General features: G+C 33.6%; 1 protein-coding gene across 1 annotated transcript in view; it reads right to left on the bottom strand.

Annotated features, from left to right (window-relative positions):
• Positions 1-17,376, bottom strand: part of LOC129222872 (aquaporin AQPAe.a-like) — a 48,673-nt gene extending 31,297 nt beyond the window's left edge. The window contains 4 exon segments of the mRNA XM_054857430.1: positions 16,714-16,739; positions 16,742-17,018; positions 17,020-17,076; positions 17,078-17,376. Coding sequence (XP_054713405.1) covers positions 16,714-16,739; positions 16,742-17,018; positions 17,020-17,076; positions 17,078-17,284 — 567 coding nt within the window. The 5' untranslated portion in view covers positions 17,285-17,376.
• Between the last annotated feature and the right edge of the window lie 270 nt (positions 17,377-17,646).

The following is a 17,646-nucleotide window of genomic DNA, read 5'->3' as shown; positions in this document are numbered from 1 at the left end:
GAATAGATCCAAAATATTGCTGTATTGCGGGCAAGAAAAATGTACATAAAATCTTTAAAAACTTTGTTGAGGCTCGTAGTATGCATTAAGATACATCATGGAAACACGTTTTGCGCTCCTTTCATATTAACTACAGTTCACTTTTTCTGTTAGTCAAAGAGCATTACATGAGATCAGCATCGAAGGGCTTGAGTCAATTTGAATCATCAAAGAAAAAAATTATGTGTATTGGTTTGAATGCATGCGTTCTTCATGCTTAAAAGGAGAAGTTTCGTGCAAACATGGTTAAAAGAAATACTAATAGACTGATGACATGTTTGGCTGAAGTGTTTTTTGAGTCTTGTAATCATAACAAGTGACGTTGAGAAACAAAATGTCTGACGTATCTAATCGAACTACAGAACTTAATTAAACAACCCCACTATCAACTATTGTTTCTGAGTTAAAAACTCAGTAATATAAAGACGTTTAACCAACGTCAAATGTATCCAATTCTTTTCCCGCATCGCGTTCTCAATCGCCATATTTAAAGTGAATGACGGTAAGAAGAAACAAGTAGGTGACACATCGAGGTGTCTCTAAAATGAATTAATATCCCTTCGATGTATACCTCTTCCAGCGATCCTCCCCCTATCTCTGGCTACTGATTCACTAATGAATCGATAGGCTTGTAAAATCGATCCATCTGGCGAGGAACGAACGAAGCAAAAGAAAATCAATTGTCATTGGCAATCAGAGTCGAGCAAAATGGATGGATAAGGGAAAAAGGTTCGGCTGAGTTACAGATGAGCAAAGGCCCGTGACAAGGCCTGTGATTTAGGCCTCACTCACCCCCTGTAAGAGAAAAGGAGCTAACCCGTCAGGCCGGGAATGGTACGAAGGACGGACTTAGATGACATGATGTTATTAATCCTGTTATGGGTGCATTAGTGAAGGTGCAACGCAAAGAGCCCAGCACTCAGCGTAGCGCCCCTTGCAATACTGGCCTACTTGGATAGACAGATGGGGCGACGGTTGCGAGCTTTCCCACACACAGACAGGAGTTTCCATCTGCTGGATACTTCTTCAAAAAGCTGGGCTCAGTCCATCACTAAAAGAATACTCGCATTTGCTTCTTCGCGTAACACACCATGGACAGCGATTCTTCATATTTTAACCTCGCAAGACGCTGGGACTAATATTATGGATTACCATTATTAATTGGCAGAAGCTTGTTCCGAATGCATATACATTAGATATGAAAGTTGATGCTTTTGTCAATGAAGAAATAAGTGATGTTATTGCGGTACAGGGGAAAGGGAAAACAATCAGTCAAATCGCCTCTGTTCCATCAAAAGTCACCAAGTCCAAAACTCCAGTTTTTTTTTTTTTTTTGGAGATGCAGGCAATTGAGACTTCTGAGTCAACATGAAAAATAAGGAAAATTATTGCACAGATTATTAATTCCTGCAGAAGGTTTAGTGATGTAACATTGAAATTGTACAATCGCTCTGCATTATGAAAAAACTAATTGGAAATTCCAATTCGTTATAATAGTTGCTCTTTTATTTTTCATTTGTTATTTTAAGAAAATACATTATGCGCGACAAAAATACGAAATCAAGAGTAAGAGTAGAAGTGTCTTTTATTGTTCTGAACTTACAGGGCTTCTTTGGTTTTTTGCCCTTTATTCCTTTTCAATTTCCTTCTTCTCATAAATATTTTAGGCTATAGTTATGATAAATTTTAAAAATGTGATTTTTTAGAGTATAATAGTGATAAATACTGTAATTTTTCCTCCTCTGATTTTTCTATTTTATACTGGGAATAAAATGTATTTATTTAATCTCTGCAAATACTTTTTATATGAAACTACCACTTCGATTACTCAGGCAGGCACATTAACTCATTGCTATTGCAACGGTTTCAATGAAGATACACAGAAATTTTATTAATATTAACCACTCAGAATTTTAATGAAGTTGCTGGAAAAGCTCACGATCTATCTTCGTATAGAACGATTATACTGAACCAGCACGTAACTACTTTTATCTGAAGCGTCGAATTTGAGAATTTTTTTTTTTTTTAACCCTGAATTAACTTCTTTCGTTTTGGAAAGGTTTCTCCAATCCATTTGTCGGTGGACAATGTTTTGTTTCATTGTACATCATTTAGTTTTTAGTTTTATTGTCTGCTATAAGCATTTTTACTCATCAATTAGCTTTCGTGGATTTTAGAATTTGTGTGACTAGTAATAAAAATTAAACAACTAACTGCGGTAGTTTATGAATTGGTGTTGGAGCACTTGCTGTTCCAACCGTTTTTAGCATATTAGTAACATTGATAATGCAACTAAAAAGTTTTTCAAGATGCGTACTTCAAGCAATAAATAAACTAACAGAACTACAAATTGACATACTCCCACAGTTATTTCGAATTTTTCACTCCTAAGTTTAATATTAAGTCAAGTTCACAGAGTAATAGAAAAGAAAATCTCTTTGTAGACTTTTTTAAAAGTTAAATCTCAAACAGAATAAAAGCATCAACGCAGTATCAAAGATTGAAACGTAAAAGATTTCTATCCGCCGCTAAGCCCATGCCCCAAAAAGATACAAACTATTCCAAACTGTTTCGATTTCATAAATTCCCGCAAATTGACAGATCACGTTTCAGAGGTAGAGAGCCGGTGCGGCGAATTGTTAGCATGATTCTCAAGTGGCAAACCCCCGCCATGGCTCAAATTGTTATTCCAGCGATTTGAAAATTATTGCGGAAATAATACCAGCAAACGCATTTCGGGCCACTGCGCTACAGCCGTTTCAGTCAGCCAGGTAAATTATTTGAGCTCGCGTCGGCAAAAATTTCTGCTGATGTCGTTAGCTGGGAGTAATTAACGGGGGAGGGCTATCGTAAAACATGTGTCGCGAAGAGGATGTGTCTTCCTTTCAGCGGATGGAACAATGCAACGTGATTTATGTCTTTTGTTAAATCTTCTTCGGACATTGCGCGATATGTTCGTTTTTTTTTTCTTCTTCCACTCCCGCATCTGAAGACACGAACTCATGTGTAGGGAAACAAAGAGCATTTATGTATATTTTTTATGTAATTTCGTCGGAAAATTGTAAGATTATTTAGCGAGCGGTATACAATTATTTGCAGTTTCTGGCAGTGTTGGTCGTTAAATTCCTTTTTTCAATTTAGCCTGCAAATGCTTTATAATGAACATATTTTTAGTGTCACAGCAATGTAATGAAGAAACATGCAAAAATAAATTAAAAAATAATTGGATATGTATTCAAAAGGAAATTAGTCCAAAAGTAAGCAAATTACTTTTTTCCCCTGTCATTTCAAAACTTAATACATTCATGAATACACATACATTGATGTAAAATTTGCATTATATATATAAATAAGATGCCAAATTAAGATATTAAATGTTTTAAGCTTAAAAAAAATAATGAAAAAAATACGAAATCCAACTTTTTATATGGTTCCCAGATCCTCTCATTCATATTTAGGAGAATTACAAAAAATAAAATAATAATTTGAACACAAAAAAGAGAACATCTTTTCAGAGACTATATAACGGCTCAGTTCGAATTTCATTCTTTCTTTCTTCTTTTTCAAATTGTTTTTTCTTTCTTTTTTTTTTTTTTTTTTTTCAATTAAGCTTTCACTGCGTGTTAAAGAATCATAGGTTTACATGTTCCTACGCGAGATATTCCTTATTTCTTGATCGATTTCTTTAATTTACACCTTATTTTAAAGCTTATCGTGCAGGCTAATGACGAAAAATAAACCCACGTTCAAAAAAAAATTTTTTTTTTTGCTAAAAAACCTGTTTTAAAGCACCGGGCTGAGGTTTTCGGTTAATTTTATAAGTTTAACTTGCGCTGAGACTGACAGAGCTGAATGGCTCAATCGCAGAGCGTTCGACTGGTAATCAGAAAAATGAGTATTCGGGCCCAGCCCGGACTATCTGTATCGAAAAACCAGACTAATCACGCATTACATGAACACTTAAAATACAATAAATAACACAAGTCAGGCAATAAAATAAATGAGATTGGAATGCTCCTTGCTGTTACGAAAACTTGATGCATCCTGCTGCTAAATTGTTTCTTAACTGTAAGGATTTTTTTCTCTTCTGTTTTTGAAACTTAGGACTCCGATCAGAAAACTAAAACATAATATAAGCGAAAATATAAGTATCAGGTTTAAGATTTCAGACTACAATAGAATAATTTTTGCTCAGAAAAAAAATCGTATACTGAAATGTAGATTAGTCTGATGACAGTTTTTGATCCTTTGTACAAATAAAATAATAACTACCCCAAATTGAAATTACGCTTTTCATTTAGTTAACCTACGAATATTTGTTAGAATACGAAGCAAAACATTAAAATTACAAGCAACTCAATGGGTAAAATATTTTTTTTTCTCTTTCGGAAAAAACAAATAGCCAGTCACATTTTTACTACATTCGAAAAGCTACGCTTAAAAAACGAACTTAGTTCAACTGATTTTGTATCTAACCGTGCGGTTAAATGATAAACACATGCTGCCATCTAAGCCATCATAACAGTTCAAGCAGCCTGCGATAACAAAAAAATTGTATACATTGTACAATACATATTGTAAAGTGTGTTTTATGAAATATATAATGAAAACAAAGTAAGAGAGTACTTTTACTCATTTATTTAGTTTGAAATATTACGGTATGTTTCAACAGCCACCATGACGTTTTTCTAATTAACTATGCATTTTCAGAAAAGTTGAAATGTTTTTCCCTTTTTTGGAATTAAGACCTTATTTAGAAAAAATATCCGAATTTATTACATTTCCCATTACGAGTTGGCGATTGCAGAGAAAGAAACCCCAGTAAATTTTAGTACTTTTACTTGGTTTAAGGGTGATTATGTCATCCGGGGCGGCAATTTGCAGTACACTCCTACCCCTCACCTGAACGCTCAAAAAAAAAAAAATGTTTATGCAAACATGAAGTTAATACAATGTCAGAAATAAATTATTATAATTGTCAGAAATAAATTTCAATTTTTGTGGTGTGTTATTCGAAAATTTACATTAAAAGACAAGTAAAATTATGAACGTATTTCATAAAATTGCCTCCGCAATACTGTAATCAATTTTCTTTAAAGTTCGATAATTTACGCAATTTAAGTTTTTTTGGGGGCAGATTTATCAGAATTGCAGTATTTATATTTGTACTAGCTGCGTGCCCGGCGTTGCACGGGCTAATTAAAAAATGAAAGAGATGTCCAATTGATGTTTTTGTATTACTCTGACATCAGTTTCTAAAGCGCTAAGGAGTAAATAAATACGCGTAATGCAAGGTTTGCAAAACACCAGTAGAGCAAATTTTTGTCAAAAATCTCTTTAACGTTAATCATAGTTATCAATGATACAAGTTATGAGTATTTTCAATTAGCACAAAAGATGAAAATATCTGCATTATCATCTGTGCTCAAGTTAAAATGAATTACATCTGATAGACTATATCTGAACTATTTATGTACAATTACAATCAGCTTTTTATAGAATGACACATACTTTTTGGTTGATTACGTGAAACTAAAGCACCAAGACCAAATAACTACCAATAAGCATTAACTCTGTTTCACAAAGAAATCCAAACAATCTTAATTTAACATGTTCTTTTAACGATATAAACTGTATTTTAAAAATAGAAACAGGAAGGAAAAAGAGAGTTATTACAATTCGAAAACTCACCCATGTGACGGGAAAAAGTCCAACAAAATAAACATAATTAGTCACACATCCTGAGTGTATCAAAATATGAGGCCGGTGGTGAATGATAAACTTACACTACAATCAATAAACATAGCTAAAGAAACAACTTTCATATGCTGAAAAGAGTTAAGAACGTTGAATGTAAAAAATAAAAAAAGGACAGATGATAAAATAAAGGCTATGTCCGAATAGGGCAACCAATTTTAAACTAATTTAAAATGAAATTCTAGATGGAAACGTTGTTTTAAGATTTGGACAGCAGCCAAAAAAATTTCTTTTAAAACAATTATTAGAATTTTACTTGCTCACGCATATGCAAAATGGCAACAGGAAAGAAATAAAAATTCCCGAATAACGTTATGTTAATTAACGTTTTAATTAATATCTCCGCTAATTAAAGTCGCACAATTACGAGATTGGTTCTATTGTTTTTTCTTTGGAAAATTTCGAATTGATCGGTATCTCGTTTGACTCTCGATTCGCAGTGGTTCTCGAGAAGATCGATCTTCAGACAGACAGACAGACGGACGCGAACAGATTTTAATATTATAGTGGATTTTTTTTTAAAAATAATCTCTGACTATTTTGAGTTTCATCATCCCTTCTCAGAAAGGTATAATCTGGAGTGAACCGCTCCCTCCTTCCCCTCCCGTAGTGACGCTTCCGTTTACATTATTTATGATATATCATCTGATTTGTTTGTTCTAAGATATTTAATTAAAGTAAAGCAAAGCAAAACCAGTTTTATTCCTTTTTTTTTTGATTGAAATATTTTTGTGCGCTTTGATAGATATCAAGCCTGGTTTTAATAGTAAACGTAATTTTTAGTGTTGAAAATATTATTATTATTTTGAATTAAACCCTTGTTACTCTACAGAATTATTCAAATTTATTACATTTCCCATCACGAGTCGGGGATTGTATAAATAAACCGGTAAATGTAATAAATATTGAATAATTGATCACCTTTACCAAGTTTATTGGTGACTGTATATAATCACGGGTTATTATATACAATCACCAATTTACCACATTTACCGTAACATTTAAATTGCGAAGAGAAAATCTTTTTCACAGCCAGAATAACATGTATAGTTATTTCAAGAGTAAATAAGAAAGGATTTCAAGCTAAATCTTTACTGCCAGGATTACCTTAATATTAGTTATAATTGATTCAGTTGTGACTCTAATCCTTTCCAATATTGCTGTATGCAAATAGAAATATCGGTTTTTGATACATTTGTATACTAAGTACTTATCTCTAAGTCATTAGTTTATTTTGTACTAGAATGGTTTCATTTTTACTATCCGATATTTTAATTGTTCAGTTTTAGCATCAGTCTCACACCTGATTTTTAATTTACTTTGACTAATTGAGAATTCCGTATGGGATATTATTGTTTTTCTGGAAACTAACTAATCAAACCAGAGTTTACGAAATTCAAGGTATTGAAATCACAGATTATCACTTTTAAAATATTTTGATCATAAAAATGGGTGCCACATCGCATTTGGCATTCAGAATTTTCTGAGCTGTTAGCTCGTCTTTTTAAGAAACGTTTCAAAACTTGTTATTCTAAAAGTAAATATTTTTAATTTTTTCTAACACAATTAATAAATTTTTAGATAATTTTTCTAACAAAGTTTCTTATTTTAGTTTAGTATGATTCGTATTAAACTATTTGTTTTTTTAAAAACACTCATTGAACATTTTGTTTCGTTTTACGTTCGAAGACTAAATTGTTAGATATAGTTTAAGTTTGCAAAAAACCAAATTTAGAAAGGCGAGTATTCATGTATTTCCGCTTATTATTATTATTATTTTTTTTTTTTTTGTTCTTTTCATTTATGAATGGAATTGAGTAATGTTGAACATATGTTGCTTGCGACTGCTTGAAATTATTCAATTTTGTAGTTTTTTTAATGCACTCCTCTGACCATTTAGTACCCTGCATCACCGAACCTTTTAATAGCCCTATTCTACTATATTTATATGTGTGAATATAAGAACAGCAATTCTTAGATGACTAGCATACAAACCTCAAAAAAATAATAAAAAAAGATAATTGCTTGATAATAGTATGAAACTATTATCAAGTTGGTTTGAAGCTACTATCACCAAAAGAAAAGGGATTATATTCGCTGAGAACCTTCTCTTTCTTTTTGATATAATCAGGTTTTCTCTGAGAATTGCTTACGCTTTCGCAAACTAGGAGAAGAAAAAAAATTCTTGTAGAGATATAAATCCAGCGTAAAATTTCTTTACATAGTCTTTCAATTTATATCCTTTCGGGGAATAGTAAAGCGTTTCATTGAAACACACATGCCCTTTTTGTCCCTATTGTACCAATATGCCTCAATCGAAAAACTGACTATGAGAGGTTGTCACTCTATTCCAATTTACTGCTTTAAGGTGTCACAAAATGTCAGATTTCAATACCACCTAGCACATAAACCGAAGTTTTATAAGGCACGGTACAAAGACCTATACTTGGAAAACCTAATTTATATTCTGTCCGTGTAAACTTTATATGTCTTCAATCAAGACTTCCGCCGAGGCTAAAGTCTCTGGTATTGACAATCCAGACTCAAAGATTTTTTTAATTCCACTCCGTTTATGACGACCATATCTAAATAGATCGGTAATTACGGTATAAGAAATATTGTCGTGCTCAGGAGGATTAAAAACGAATTATGAGACAGCAGTTGAGAGGCAAAATAATTGGCTAAGAGATGAATTCAAACCAATCTTTTATCCGTTGCCTAAGAGGCGGTGAAGATTTTTTTTAAAAAAAGGTCGTCGTCTTGCTACGATGATTGTTTATAAGGATGTCGTCTGTTAACAATGACAGAAATCTTATCGGTTGATACAAATGCATCTGTCATTGGCTCGGAGCTTTTTCAACGTATATCTTATCAAACATTTTCACCGATTATTAACAGAAAAAGCTAATCAAAAGTTTATTTATCTATTTATTCTTCTTTTTTCTCCCATTGAAACGGGGACTGCATGGTGTCAGGAAAAAGAATGCAGAACCTTCTTCATTTCCTACTGATCTTTTTTTTTTTTTTTTCAATGAATAAAATATAATATGTTGAAGTTTTTTAATTGCGTTGAAGATAAAATGAGAATCTGCCTTTGTTTTTGAACTACAATGCATTTTAATTTTGTATCCGCTCTTAGCGACAGCTTTTTTCCTTCTTCTTTTTTTTCTATTCATAGACAAGTAACTTCATTACAGAAAGTTTTTCTATAATTACTCAAACTGTTTGCTTTTGCTAATAATTATCATACTCTTTTTTAATTAGTTATATTTATCGGTTGTTATTATATTTTAAATTTATGTGTAACATTTTTCAGCAGCGTAAAAAAAACAGCGTAGTTAAATTTAAAAGCGATTGAAAAAAACCATTATTATGTTTTTTATTTTGAAAAAAATTACAAGAATGGAAAGTAAACAGTCGGATAAACATAAATTTTATTTCTTTAAGATGAAAAAAAAAAAAGAAATAAGGGAACATCTGCTTAGAGTCTTGCGTAAAAACTACACTCTATACAACACCCACTTAATTTTTGTAAAACTTTCTGTGTATAATAGGTACTGATGCACTTCAGTGGCCTTCTTAAATATGCTTTTCCCAACTTTTATCCACTGAATAAGATGGATAATAGTATAACAAGTTCTTACTGCTTTCAGGGAAATAATAAATTGATATTTTTTGCAATAGATTTGATCATATGAAGTGCGTTTTTAGCTCATTTACTTTTGAAAGTTTTAAAAAAATCGACGCGAAATAATGCTTATAGCAAAAATATTGCTAATAAATTATCATAATGAATTGAATACTGAACAAAAATAATAATGAACAGTACGATTTTGAAGCTCGTTGCCTGTTTGTTTCCCTTCCTCTATCAAAATTTTTGAGAACACCCCGGTTCAAACACATCATTCTTTGTTTGATAGATCTCGGTCAAGAAACCGCCTTCGCATATCATTCATATTTGAACATTTTTTCTTTTGCCTTCGAGCGAAAAGACTTTTTTTTTAAACTCTTTTTTTTTTCAAGTGATTTTTTTTTTTTTTTTTTTTTTGAGTTGTTCGAAAAAGTTTAAGCGTAATTAATTACTGAACTAAAAGGGAGATTTGCTTTGAACGTATTCTGTTAGACTGCATAAAAAATTTCTTCTTTTTTTTTTTCGGCTATTTCAAGGACGCTTTTTTTAAACATTTAAAATGTTTCAAGAAACTTTAACAAAGTAATTATTAAAAACCAATATACTTTTATCTGTACATTTTAGTGACAAAGGTAAGGGATTGATTAATTAAATAAAGTTGGCAGTGCCTTATTTTTTAACGAAAGGAAAATAGCAGCAAACGATTTTATTTTTGATGTAAATAATTCAACTTACGTTCAATGAATTTTCCTTCGGTATGAAAAAAATGCAAACTTTTAGTCTTATCGTACAAGAAAAGGCATCAAATCGTCTTCTATATCAATAAAATAACTATAAATCAGATAGAGGAAACCCGGGCAACGTGAATACCTTAAGATTTTCTTGATTATTGTCATTTAGTTATTGCTTAGGAAATTGAAACAATTGTTTAAAATCATTCTTCATTTAATGAACTTATGTAATGCAGTAACAGTTGTACTTAATATAAATTACACTATTAGATATAAGGCCAGTTTTCAACAATGACATAAATATCCACTTTGCCCAACACCCCGGGTAAAGTGGATTCGGTACCAGGGCAAAGCGAACACCAACATTATTTGCCATAAATCTAAACATTAAAAATAAAATAAAATCGAAAACTAAAGGAACATATCCGAAAAACATTTCTTTGCTACAATCCTAATTATTGTAGTTATTACAAACAAAGAAATTGAATTTAAAAATAAAATAAACGTCGAAAATTAAAGGAGCATATTAAAAAACATTTTTTGCTACAATGCTATAATTATTGTAGTTATTACAAACAAAAAGATAGAACTAAAAAATAAAACCAGCATCGAAAATTAAAAGCTCATATTAAAAAAACATTTTTTACAATACTAATTATTATAACAAACAGAGAAATTAAAGTAAAAAAAGTCAATATCCAAAATTTAGGAGCGTATTTAAAAAAACACTTTTCTGCTACAATACTAATTATTGCAGTTATCACAAAGAAAATCATTACTATTTTGGAATGCTGAACACTTTTTATGACACCACTGAGTACAAATACACATTGTATCCGTTGGCCGATGATCTTCTTCAATGAACATTTCATCACTGAAAATGCATCCTTCATTATCAAATTTCTTTACTCCCATCTTCTTATCATTCTCTTATGCAGTCCTATGTTTTGTACCAGAGATGTTTTTGGTAGTGGTCTTTTTAAAAGTCTTTTGAGAAGCTTTAGTCGAAACATCATCTAGTTACTTCATGACAGTCTTTTTTGATTTTTAAAATTTTTGTTTCTGATTCTCCTTTACTGGAGTACTTGTCAGGAGTGTAGAACTCTGTAGCTTTAGCTTACGTGTTGTTATTGGTTTAGCAGGCTGAGAAATAGGCAGGGCCGATCCTAGCAGGTGTGCAGAGTGTGCACCGCACAAGGGCGGCCAAAGCAAGGGGCGGCCGCAGGCCTTATCATATAGTTCTTTTAATCAATCAAAATTCCTCAAGAATTTCTCAAAAGATAACTCATAATAAGTCAAAATAAATGTGCTGAATTTTAAATGTTCAATTATCAAAGTGCCGATTTCCTGACAGCATAGTATAGTTTAAGAAAAATAGATTGTTATGGAACATTGTGTTGGTTTATTGTCCATTAATATCTACTCCTTACACACATGATTCATTTGGTTGCAAAATTTATGACGGAACCGGTAATCAGGCATGGATACATGGGAGGGGGCCGATGAGGGAAATGGCCTCCTCCTGAAGAAGAAAGGGTGCCTTCTAAAAGGAGCACTCAGGGCCCAGGGCGGCCACTAATGTTTACCCCCCAAGCTTTTATAGACCTAAACAATTAAGACATTTTTTATATATTACATTTAAAAAAAGCTATACTGATTAGATACTCTAGCAAGCATTTCAAATAACAAATTTTGTTTTCAACAATCGCGGCTGCGTGGAGAGACTGGAAAATTGCGACTCCCCTGAGAGTCAAACATTTATTAATGAACTAAAATTTTGTAATTTTCCCCCCTTTACAGCATTTTTTTCGAATTAAAATCACGAATGAACTGCCCGGTTTCAGATCAATGCTCTTGCCCCGGGTAGTAAATTTAAACTTGGCTCCAAAACGAAGATCTAAAAAGATACCATGACATCCTTGATGAGACTAAAGAAGGCTTAAAATGGCGTTTTTAGGACTTTAATTTCGGAAAGTTTTGCTGTTTGAACCACCGATCTAAAGGACCCAATTAACTCTCTGATTCACCCCCTTCCAACTTAACTTAATCAAACATAGCCTGAAAATGTTGGCTTTAAAATCCAAAATGTGTTTTCAGAGGGCAGCCCTTCTTAATGTCATCAAAAATAGCTTAATGACATTTTTCGTATTTCTTTTTCGAAATTTTTGCGATTCGAAATCCATTCCCAAACATTACTACCAAAGATAGTCTCCATTAGCGTCTTTAGAGAGGCCCCTAATCCCATCACCCTCAGTTTGAAATTGACTTCAGTTTCAAAAAACAGTTCGTGAGGGTACACTGAACCCCCGCCCGCTCTTTGATCCATCGTTATCAAACAATTCCTAAAATACGATTTGGGACTTCAATTTCTAAAAACTTTAGAGGAGAACTGCCTGGTTTGTGTAACTTTTCACGGTAGGGCATATACCCATCAATCGTCAAAGTGAGGTGGACAAAAGGTCTATAATTGTGTTTTTCAGATATTAATATCGAAAAATATCCGTAAGATTCGCCGAAGCTTCCCAGTTTTGTTAACGTCACCAAAGATAGCATAAAATTGCACTTTTAGAAATATCCGCTTGGGAGCCCCAAAACCCCTCCCTTCCCAAAAATAGCCTAAAATGGATTTTAGTTCCGAAAAATATTTGGGTTCGGAATTTTTTTCACGTTTCCCCTATCGTTTTCAAATCTAGCCAAAAATGGGTTTTTAAAACAATAGTGCCGAGAAATTACAGGAGGAAAGCCACCAAATCCCCTACCGTCACCAAAGACAGCCTAAATTTACGTTTAAAACTTCAGTTTCGGAAAATGTCGGGAAGAGCGCTGATCTTTCCTAAGCTACGGTCACAAAAAATAGCTTCAAATTTATTTCAATTTTGAAAGAATTTTAGAAGAGAACCAACATTACTTTTCCCCCTGAAGTTCCGAAAAAATTCCTAAAATAGCGATATTTGATGTCAATTTCGAAAATTTCCCCACGCACCTTGAATATACCCGACTCTTTTCTCTTGTAACAAAACACAACCAAAGATTACTAAAACTATTTTTTGTACGCCAATTTCGATAATTTTCTGGGAGCAATCCCCCCTCCCCTGATTCCCCCTCCTTTGTCCTTTCTCTGATGTCACCGAAGACAGACCATAAAATGCGTTTTTACGACTAGTAAATTTTGGTATCTATTACTTTCTTCAAAGATATAAATTGTACCTAAGACGTTTCTTACTATGAAACTTTTCTTCCTTTTAAGTTAATCATTTTTTTTTTCTTTTTTAAATTAGAACTTGATATAGAAATTTTGAAGAAATATTTATATGCACGTCAAAGATTAGTCAAAATATGCAAATTACTCTTGAGGGGCGGCACATTAGGTCTTTGCACACGGGCGGCCGACACCCTAGGATCGGCTCTGCATAGATCGTAACCTTGGGAATTTAACGTCAACTTTTACATGACCTTTCGTCGTTATTTTTCGTATCCTGTAAATTCTGGAAAAAAATCCTAGTTATTCTAGAATTGTCATCCTTGTCCCACTACAAGATCACCGATGCAAGAAAAGTGTGCGTCAAAGACTTCGATATCGAGCTATAAATAACCCTCTCTCTTCAATTGCTTTGAACTCGTTAGTCCTCATTTCACGTAAAACAGAAAAAGTGATAACCAACTGGTAGACATAATTGTTGAAATTGAATTGTGGACAGCATCAGATACACGAGACCTTTATTTTTTTAGAATTCGATTGGTAGGATTTTAGGATTGAGGGTTTAGAATTTGAGTTTTTTTTTAAAAATCTAAGCCGTAGTTAAAATTTATTGATAAGCTAAAGAAACTAGCTCCCTCGTACTTTACTTTAGAAAGTAATGAGTAATATCAAAAATTTTCAAACTGATTTGGGAGATTTGAATTTTCCACAGGAAATTCTATTTTCATCCTCAAGATTTTTTTTTTATTCTCTCAAGTTCGCATTAGGAACTGCTAGCTGTGCAGAAAAGTGAAGAGAAATGCCTCTAATATAGGACTTCAGGTTTCAATATTAGTAATTTTTTTTCTTTTCGTGTTATTTTTATTTAAACTCATTTCCTATCAAAAATTATAGCCATTTTTCAAGGATGTATTTTCCTTTTTTTTTCACCTCTGTTTTATCATTTAATCGATCTTGGTTGTGCTAAGGGTTAAAAATATTTTCTAACTACTTTGATCGAAATAAAAACATACCTATAAATGTGAGCCATCAGGAAAATTAGATATTGATGCAATTTGAAATAATAAAACGAAAAATATGTTTTAAATACTTTTAAATTAGTTTTCTTATGCGGAAAAATTAGTTTAAAAACCTTATTTTCTTTATTTAAACGTTTGAATTACAGTTTTAAGTACACTACTTTTGCATAATTTTTTGCATTTAAACACTAATTAAAAAAATATACAGTGGCCACCGCTTATATGAATCGCGTTTTTTGTAAACAGTTTTGATTCCATAAAGCGGTTGATTCAATTAAACTGGATTCTGTTCGGGTTTTTGCAATTTGATTCAGTAAAGCAATGGTTCAATTAACCACTGATTCAATTAACTGGCAATCCATTGTTTTGCATTTAAAATAGTACGCTGAAATGAAAAAAATTCTTTACTAATGAGGACATTCAATTAATTTTTAAATGCCGACAAAACTTTTTACTTTCTAATTTAAACTGACGTTTTTCTTTTTTTTTTTCAACTGGTTTCTCCCTCTCATCAGAATTATAACGCATAATCAAACATTTTTAACAAATACGATATTTTTCAATTTTTACGAGTTAAAAATTGTTACCCAAGAAAAGTTTAATATTCACAGCATATATATTTGCTCCAAGAATGAACTGACACGTGTGTCTACGGCGCAGATTTTGAGCCGAGAATTTCAGGCACGTGTATCTACGGTCCCCCACTTCACGCTAGAAACGGCACGTGTCTATACGGCGCAGCTATTGTCCCTGAAAATTACGAACGCTTGTCTTCATACTTGACAGGGTCCAGGGGTGCCCCGATGGAGGGGCAGTAAGACCTCCGAAGAATCCTTATTCGAAAAATTTTGTCTGACGATTCAGCAAAATTTGGAGTTCTATTCGGAAAATTGAGAATTTCACTCTTCCAAGTAATTTAAGTTCGGGGCGCCCCTTGACAGGCCCCCATTGCTCAATGGAGCAAAGCATTGAAAGACGTTTTAAGGGTCTCTTAAATAAATTTTACCAGATGCTTTTTTTCCGTCAGAGACCGAGGAATAGTTTCGATTGATGAAAATACTTCTTCAAACTGGAAATGATTTTACTCTTTTTGGCCTTCCTTACAATGTCCGGTTAATATGACTTGTAGAGGGACTTTAAAAACATTCGAATTTGGATTTAATTTTAAGGCAGAACAGAATTAGCGGATGTACGATTTACAAAGAAATTCAAGTGTACCGTTCGATTTGAGAAAAAATCGGAATGTAATAAATTAATCAGACATTTGTAGAGACATTTTGTAGAGCGTAAGTGGGGAAAGGTAAATTAAAAGCCTTCGCTCATGGCGTTTATGAATAACAGTTTGGGTACATTTTTCTTTTATTTTCCTTATTTTTTTAAATGTCCGACTTCATCAAAATATGGAAATTACTCGCATAAATGTTTTTATGTTAACATTTGCGACATTTTTTCCTCCCAATTTCCATTTTTTTTATAACCTCGGGTTCCGAAAGAGAAAGGATCAAACGAACTCACTCCCAGAGGTACAAATGTGAACATCAGTGTCATTATGTAGCAAAATAATCAGATTGTAATGTAAAAAAAAAGGAACCTATATTTTCAGTATTCTTTTCAAATTTTCTTTGCTCACGCACTCATTTATGAACATAACGTACTCTAAATTTTTTTAAAACTTAGTTGATGAATCCCCCCCCCCCCCCACCCGCAGGAAAAATGACGTTCGAAATTTAACTTTGAAATTGCTTCACAAAATAAATACTGACTATTTTAAAAAAGTAAACAAAAATTTGTAGGATTAAAAGCATTTGAAAATTGCTTAACTTTTTTTTTTCGTTTTTAAAGATATGAGCGAGCATATTTTGTGTTCTATGTTTTAAAAATTTTCAAAATGGATCAAGGGCGCCCATATGGAAGTGGGGGAAAAAGGGGGCTCAAGGCCCCCCTTAGAGTTTAGAACTTCCTTGCTTTTAGTACTTTTATTCTTTGCAAAAATGTAAAAACATTACTTCTTCAGCGGTTAATGAATACGTTATTAAAAATGTCAAATTTTAGTAACTAATTTGCACGGAAATCAGTTTCCATGGGGAAAATATCTGCACCCCCCTCCCACTTTATAATTTTGCATACGGGCGCCCTTGTAATGGATATATTAGGACTTTTGTTACTTAAAGAATAATGAGAAAAACTTTTGCTAGTATATTACAAATTTTAAACACATTTAAACTAAATGTTTCTTTTTTTCTCAACCAACTTCGTGAAAGGTTCAGGCCTATCAACAAGATAAAATTTATCAAAAAAATACAAAGGGAAAAAGCTAAAATCAAATATCAGACTTACAGCCCACAGGTGGCAAGCAGTGATGGAAAGCCGATGGCCAGCGGAGCCGATCCCTTCACATCGAGTCTGTTGGAGTCGCAGACCCCGAAAACGGTGAACACCAGGACGAACGTGATGAGAAATTCCACGCCCACCCCCTGGATCGCGGACATCTTGGGGTGGAGGGCCGTGTTCCCCAGCGTAGAATTCAGTTCTTCGGGGGTGACCGCCTTTAGAACTGCAGCCCCAGCAATACCGCCCGCACACTGCATGATGATGTACAGCACGGTCCGAATCACGGAACACTTGCCAGCTGCCAGCATTCCCCGCGGTCACTGCCGGGTTAATATGACCACCACTCACGTGACAGATGGTCTGGACCATGGGTGGCCACGATCAGGCCGAAGGTCAGTCCTATCTGGACGATGCTCGGACTGTAGCCGTCGTCCCAGCCGCCCGTGCACGACCCGCAGGCCACAAGCACCAGGAATCCGGTGCCCAGGAATTCCGCAGGCAGGGACCTCCAGAGAGTGCTATTCCAGGCCAGCTCGTCGATACCCACGACGGCGCGGAACTTTCTGACGCGACCCATGCTTGAAGTGTTGCAGCGATATTCCGCAAAACCGTTCTGCTCTTCCGAATGCGGAATTTTCTGGAAGCGAGCAATTTTCGTTCGAAATTCACAAGACAAGGACACACACAAGGGAACGATGGCTATTCCAGAATAGTATGCAAACGCTCCAACTTTATTCAACTCAGTTGACAATCATCAGTACCACCATAAAACAAATTAAATTCAAAATCTAAAATCTTTGTATTAAAATCAAGTCCGAGCGAAAGAACAAAGTTCGTTTTGCGGAGAGGAAAAAGTTCTTCACAGAATGTTCAAACTCAATACATGCTCTAAGCGCTGGGTGCAAAGTAAGATTCCCTCAACACGCGTTCTAAAATGAA

This window comes from Uloborus diversus, chromosome 5, assembly GCF_026930045.1.
Source record: "Uloborus diversus isolate 005 chromosome 5, Udiv.v.3.1, whole genome shotgun sequence".
NCBI lineage: Eukaryota > Metazoa > Arthropoda > Arachnida > Araneae > Uloboridae > Uloborus > Uloborus diversus.
This window is presented reverse-complemented; position numbering and strand designations above follow the sequence as displayed.